This window comes from Rhincodon typus, chromosome 16, assembly GCF_021869965.1.
Source record: "Rhincodon typus isolate 14 chromosome 16, sRhiTyp1.1, whole genome shotgun sequence".
NCBI classification, from domain to species: Eukaryota; Metazoa; Chordata; class Chondrichthyes; order Orectolobiformes; family Rhincodontidae; genus Rhincodon; species Rhincodon typus.
Window position 1 is genome coordinate 61,351,542 of NC_063347.1, and position 6,823 is coordinate 61,358,364.

At 47.7% G+C, this 6,823-nt stretch overlaps 1 protein-coding gene across 1 annotated transcript in view; it reads right to left on the minus strand.

Annotated features, from left to right (window-relative positions):
• LOC109922706 (cyclin-dependent kinase 16-like) overlaps window positions 1-6,823 on the minus strand; it is an 83,126-nt gene that overhangs the window by 24,467 nt on the left and 51,836 nt on the right. The window contains exon 4 of the mRNA XM_048606250.1: window positions 869-994. Within this exon, the coding sequence (XP_048462207.1) occupies window positions 869-994 (126 nt within the window). The remainder of the gene's footprint in view (window positions 1-868; window positions 995-6,823) is intronic.

Genomic DNA, 6,823 nt, shown 5'->3' on the forward strand with positions numbered 1-6,823 from the left:
GGGGGGGAAGGTGTAGTGGCAAAGGGAAGAGTGTAGTGAGAGGGTTTTGTGGTGGAGGGGAGGGTGTATTGGCGGAGGGGAGGGTGTAGTGATGGGGTGGGGGTTATAACACTAGTACATGACACTGGTTACACACCATTGGTCCAAGTGACTGTATAGTACTGGTGTGTACACAACACTGGGATGGGACACAATGCTTGTCCATTCAGTTTGAATCAACAACACCAGCTCACAATGCAGTGATGTGAGCGTGTGACAGTTGTGCAGCCTTGGAGAGGGAGGGATGGTTCATTATCCTCTTCTGTGCTGTGCTCAGTACCACCCTCCCCCCCCCCCAACTGCTGCTTTCCACCAGAGTAACTCCCATTCCAAACAGCAGCTACACAATAGCCTGTCCTTCGAAATACTCTGCTCGCAATTCTGTGTGACCCCCCCCCACCGGTGACAATGTGCTTTTCAAGCAGTCTGTAATGTCACTGGAATTGACAGGCTCTAGAATTAATACTCAGGGAAGTAATCCTGGCGGAGAATGTGATCACAATCAGCTCTGCTGACTTTGTCCCACTCTATGGTGTGTGACTCCAGACCACACAACAGTGTGGCAGAGTCTTAACCACCTGAGAAGACCAAGACAGCCACCCATTTCAGAATGGGCAATAAATACACTACAACAGGGACATGAGAGAGAGCAGGGACCATTCTGTGCCAGCTCTGAGGCCCATCTAACCAATCAGTCCCACACCCTGAATTGAAATGAACAGCTTTAACAGGCCATTCTGTCCTTCTCCAAGACTATACCTCTCTCTCCCTCTCCCAGTCTCACCTATTCAGCCAGGGTCCCTCTCCAATCACAGCGAGCTGCACTCACCAGGGATGCTCTCCGTAGACGGCGGCTCATGGGTTTGTCAAAAGGAGCACTGTTTGTGGCGAATTTCTCGAGGTAAGCCTCTGGGAGGCGGAGATCCGCAGGAAGGGAGAGACGTTTGGTCACATCCTGGCCGGCAGAGAGCACAGGGTCAGATTCCCCTCTCTTGGAAAGAGAGCCTCCACCATTCAGTCACCAGTTTAGAGAAACAAAAGAACCCCAACCCCTGCCCCCCAACCATGACCTCCCTCAGCCCCAAATGCCATCCTCGCCAAATCTCCCTGCCCATAGGGACTGGCATTGAGGCACACTGTGCTCCCTGATGCCAGGGAGCACTCTGCTGCCTAGGAGCTAGATGTAACAGGAATGGGATGGCTGGGTAAAGATAGAGAGCTCTCTACACACCTCAGCCTTTGTTTATTCGAGAGAGTCGAGAGGGAGAAATAGAGAGGGAAGGAGGGAATGGGAATGACAGGGAGAGGTAGAATGATTGGGAGGGGGAGCACAGAGACACAAAGGGGAGAGGGTTGGTAAGACCCGCTCAGTGGGAGGCACTGCCCAGCTGGTAGAGGCAGAGGCTATGCCCACTCGCTCAACCCCTGCCTGACGCTGAGCCAGCCCTATCAGCGGGCGACAGGTACCAGTCTGCGTGGAGAGAGGGGTCCTGGGCCACAAGTCCCCCAGGGGGTTGGCTCTGCCAGAGAGCAGGGCACAGAGGATGGGTGCCTGGGGTTGAGGAGTTTGCTTGGCAGAGCCAGCAGGAACAAGAGCATGCCCCTTTAATGCCTCCAGTCAGCATGAGCTGGCAATGTAGGGCTGTTCCCTCTTGACTGGTATCCCACACCTAGCAATCCCAGACCTCCTCAGATAGGGAGGAGGAGGTGGGAGGAGGGGAGATTAGGAACAGCGAGGCAATGGGGCGCAATGCGCCCCTCACAGATCCCCATGGGAGCCTCGGAGAGAGGAAGCGTCATCTTGGGCTGTAGTCCCAGTACAGACAGTCACTCTGCCCATATCCCCCAGTGACACAGGAGCAGAGGGCATGTACCCCTCACCTCCCTCACCCTGATACACAGCCCACCAAATCCACGTCATCCCATTCAACCTGGGAACCCAGAAACCGAGGAGGAAACAATACCCATTCCCAACATTCAACAAAATAAACTTCAATGACAAAACATTTCCTATTACGCCATGCCCACATTACAGAAGAAGAGCTGCCGGAAGTCTTAAAGGTAAAGAAATCTCTGAGACCTGATGAAGTGTATCCCAGGATTGTATAGGAAGCCGCGGAAGAAATTGCAGGGTTCCTAGCTGAGATATTTGTGCCATCGATAGCCACGGCTGAGGTGCCGGAAGACTGGAGGTTGGGTAACGTTGTGGCAATATTTAAGAAAGGCTGGGAGGTTAAGCCGGGGAAATAGACTGGTGAACCTAACGTCTGTGGTGGGTAAACTGTTGGAGGGGATTCCGAGAGACAGGATCTACATGCATTTGGAAAGGCAAGGACTGATTAAGGTTAATCTACATGGCTTTGTGAGCAGGAAATCATGTGTCACAAATTGGATTGATTTTTTTTTTTGAAGAGGTGATCAAGAAGATAGATGGAAGTAGAATGGTGGACATTATTAAGAGTCTTGACATGGTTCCACATGGTAGACTGGTTAGTAAGGTTAGAACACATGGGATCCAGGGAGAGCTAGCCAGTTGGATACAAAATTGGCTTGATGGCAGGAGACAGAGGCTGGTGGTAGAGAAAGCCTGTGATTAGTGCTGTGCTGCAAGGATCAGTGCAGGGTCCACTGCTGTTTGTCATTTATATAAATGATTTGGATTAGAGTATAAGGGGCATGTTAGTAAGTTTGTGGATGACACCAGAATTGGTGGTATAGGGGACAGTGATGAAGGTTATCTAAGATTACAATGGGATCTTGATCATCTGGGCCAGTGGGTGGAGGAATGGCAGACGGATGTTAATTCAGATAAATGCGAGGTGTTGCATTTTATGAAGTCAAACCAGGGCAGGATTTAAAACAGTTAATGGTAGGGTCCTGGGGAGTGTTGATGAACAGAGACAAGTTGGAAGGCTACATGATTTCTTGAAAGTGACAGGTAGGCAGGATGGTAAAGAAGGCGTTTCGTACACTTGCCTTCATTGATCAGAGCACCGAGGACAGGAGTTGAGACATCATGTTGCGGCTGTACAAGATACTGGTAAGGCCACATTTGGAGTACAGCGAACAATTTTGGTTGCCCTGCTATAGAAAGGATGTTATTAAAGTGGAAAGGTTGCAAAAAAGATTTACAAAGGTGTTATCAGACAGGAGGGTTTGAGTTATAAGGAGAAGCTGCGATAGGCTGGGACTTTGTTCCCTGGAGCACTGGAGGTTGAAGGATGACCATATAGAGGCTTATAAAATCAGGAGGGGCATAGATAAGGTGAATAGCAAAGGTCTTTTCCCTAGGGTTTGCAGGGTTCAAAACTAAAGGGTACAGTGTTAAGGTGAGAGGGGAGAGATTTAAAAGGGAACTGAGGGGCAACTTTTTCACACAGAGGGTGGTGCATATATGGAACGAGCTGCCAGAGGAAGTGGTAGAGGCAGGTACAGTTACACCATTTAAAGGACATTTGGACAGGTACATGTATAGGAAAGGTTTAGAGGGATATGGGCGAAACACAGGGAAATGGGACTAGTTCAGTTTCATAAACCTGCCAAAATCAAGGATATCACTGAGCAGCTGCCAGACATCTTTCTGTGGCAGGTGACAAGAAATGGTGTTCCACATTGGTACGAGATTGTAGGAGGGTCATAGGCAGATTGCAGGGAGCTAGATTCAGGAGGCTGAAAGACTGGACCTGCAGAGCTGTGACCTCAGGATAACCACCAGTGCTACATGGGCAGGAGGACTGAGTGGTGGAACATGTGGCTGGGGAACTGGTGTTGGGGCCGTGGGGCGGGGGCGTGTGGGGGTGACTGCTGGCACAGGGGAGCCGTGCTGGGGAAGGCAGGACCCATACAATCGGGACAGTGTGCACCTGAATAGGCCTTGGGTAAGTATCTGGCTGGGAGATTGTCAGTGCCACTAAAACTGGCACAGGGATAGGAAGCTGGCTGCAAATTCAGATCAAGGAGAGGGAGGCAGAAACTGAACGAGCAACAAGAAAGGAAACGGAGGTTAAACAGGGCACAGCATGGGAATTTAGCAGTTCAAAAGCGGGTATACGCAAACACAGGGAGTGTAGTGGATAAAGCTGAGGGCATATGGCAGCATTGCTACAATGAAACCTTAGCTTAAAGACAGCAGCTCAACACTGCTGGAGATAGAGTTTTCAGACACTGTAATGAAAGGATTAAAAAGGTGCGGAGGGGTGGGTTGTGGTAGCATGACTGATTACAGAATCAGATGTAGCTGTGAGGAAAGATGATGTCCTCAGTGAGAAATCAGATGAGGGCATATGTTTTGAGGTCAGGGGCAGCCACTCTGCTGAGTTTAGACTAGAGATCCCCAAACAGCGTGAATGTCAGAGGAGCAAATATGTGGCAAATTTCTGAGTGCAAAAATAATTGGGCAGTAATGGTGGAGAATTCAAATTATCTAAATGTCAGCTGGGATACGGCAGTGTGAAAAGCATGGGGAGCACAAAATTCTTGAACTGCATTCGAGAGAAGTTGTGAAAAAAAAATGTAATCAACTGTTCAGAGATGCTATGACACATAGGTCAAGTGGGACTTGAATCTAGGCCTCCTGGCTCAGACGCAGGGACACTACCACTACACCACAAGAGAACTGCTTTACCAGCACATATCGAGTCCTATGAGAGAGGGCATACAAGTCTAGATTTTGTCCAGATGAAATAGCAGTGGGTGAACGTTTTTGGACATAGTGATCATGATCTAGTTAGATTTAGCAGCATGATGAAGAGGACAAAGATAGCACTGGAGTAAGAGGTCTAAATTGGGCAAAGGGAAAATTCGCAAAGCTGAGAGACGATCAGGCAAGAAGATCAGCCACTTAAAGGAAAGTCAGTGGCAAAATTAGTCAGAGGCATCTCAAAGTGAGATTCTGTGCCAAAAAGCAGACAATGTCCTCACAAAGGAAAAAGGGTGGTTACAAATAGTTGTTTGGTGGTGCGGAACTTGAGTATTGCCGATAAAGGACTTATTTTGTTAACAATTTTCATCTTGCTGTCATCAGGGAATTGCTTTTCTTGTGAAGTGTCCTGATGAGTGCAAGACAGAAAAAAATGTGTCTTTTCTTCAGCAATACACAAAAACAGCGCTACTGAAGCATTCAGGGTCAGATAAAACCAAAAATATTACGGCAATCTCAAAAAATATAAATATCAGGAAGTTTAGAGGAGTGTATAAAGCACAGGGGTGAAGTGAAAAATGAAATTAGAAAAGCAAAAAGAGGATACAAGAAAATATTGGCAGGTTAAAAATATGTTTCATCAGTACATTGAGAAGAGAACTAGGGAAAGTGTTGGGGTTATTAGTAATGTACAGGATAATTGTGTGTGGATGCAGAAAATGTGGATGGATTCTTAAAAAGTATTTTGTCTCCGTCTTCACATGGGAGAGTATGGGGCAACTTTTTTTTTTTATACAGAGGGTGGTACGCACATGGAATGAGCTGCCACTGGAAGTGGTTGAGGTGAGTACATTAACAACATTTAAAAGGCATTTGGATGAATACATGGATAGGAAAGGTTTAGGAGGATATGGGCCAAGTGCAGGGAAATGGGGTTAGCGTGGATGGACATTTTGGGTCGGCATGGACCTGTTTGGGCCGAAGGGCCTGTCTCTGTGCTGTATGACTCTATGAACGGCCGGAGGGGGGGAGGGGTGCAGAGTCTCAGAATAAAGGGGTACCAATTTAAGACTGGGATGAGGAGGAATTTCTTCTCTCAGAGGGTTACAAGTATTTAGAACTTCCTGCCACAGAGAGCTGTGGGGGGCAGGGTCCTTGTGTATATTGAAGGCTGAGATAGATAGATTCTTGATCAGTCGGGGAAATCGAGGGTTATGGGGAAAGGGCAGGAAAGTGGGCATGAGGAACGTCAGATCAGACATGATCCTATTGAATGGTGGAACAGGCTCGAGGGGCCAGATGGCCTACTCCTGTTCCCATTTCTTAGAGTCTCATGGTCAAAGGAGTGGGAAGATGCGAAACTTTTAAAGAAAGGGGGATGCCAAATGATAGATTAAATAGGTTTAGTAAGAAGGGTAGTACTGGAGGGACTGGCCTCCTTGAAGATGGGTAAATCACTTAGGATCTACAATTTTAAAGAAAGCCAGAAAGGAAGTAACAGGTTAGGATCATTTTCCAATCCTCACTAGCAATAGGCAAGGTAACAGGAGTGGAGATCTGCGAACGTTGTACTGTTATTCAAAAAGGGTGAGACAAGACAGATCAAATAACTGTAGGACAGTTAGTTTCAGCGGGGGCAGGCTACTGGATTATACTGAGGGTAGGATTAAATGTTACAGGTAAGGGTCGAAGGATGTTTTTTTTTGTAAATGGTAAGCAGTTTCAAGCGGGTGTTCTATAGGACTCGGTCTGGGGTCCCCGGCTGTCTGAGACATATAGTGATAATTTAGATTGAGATGTGGGAGGCAATGATTGGGAGGTTTACAGAAAGCACAAAATGTGGCCAGGGAATCACTGTCCCAGCGCGGGTGAATATCAATGTTTTGGCTAAGTGAGCGGAAAAGGGGCAAATGGAATTCAATCCAGAGAAGTGCAGGTTGTGCATTTGGGGAGAGCAAAGGGAATCCATAATTAATGAGGGGTACTGAGAGGGGTAGAGGATGTGAGAAACCTTGGAGTACCCAGATCCCTAAAGGGGGGTACAATAGGTGGATAAGGTGGTAAAGCAGGTTTACCTCAATGGGAGATAGTAGGAACTGCAGATGCTGGAGAATGTGATGAACACAGCAGGCCAAGCAGCAGCAG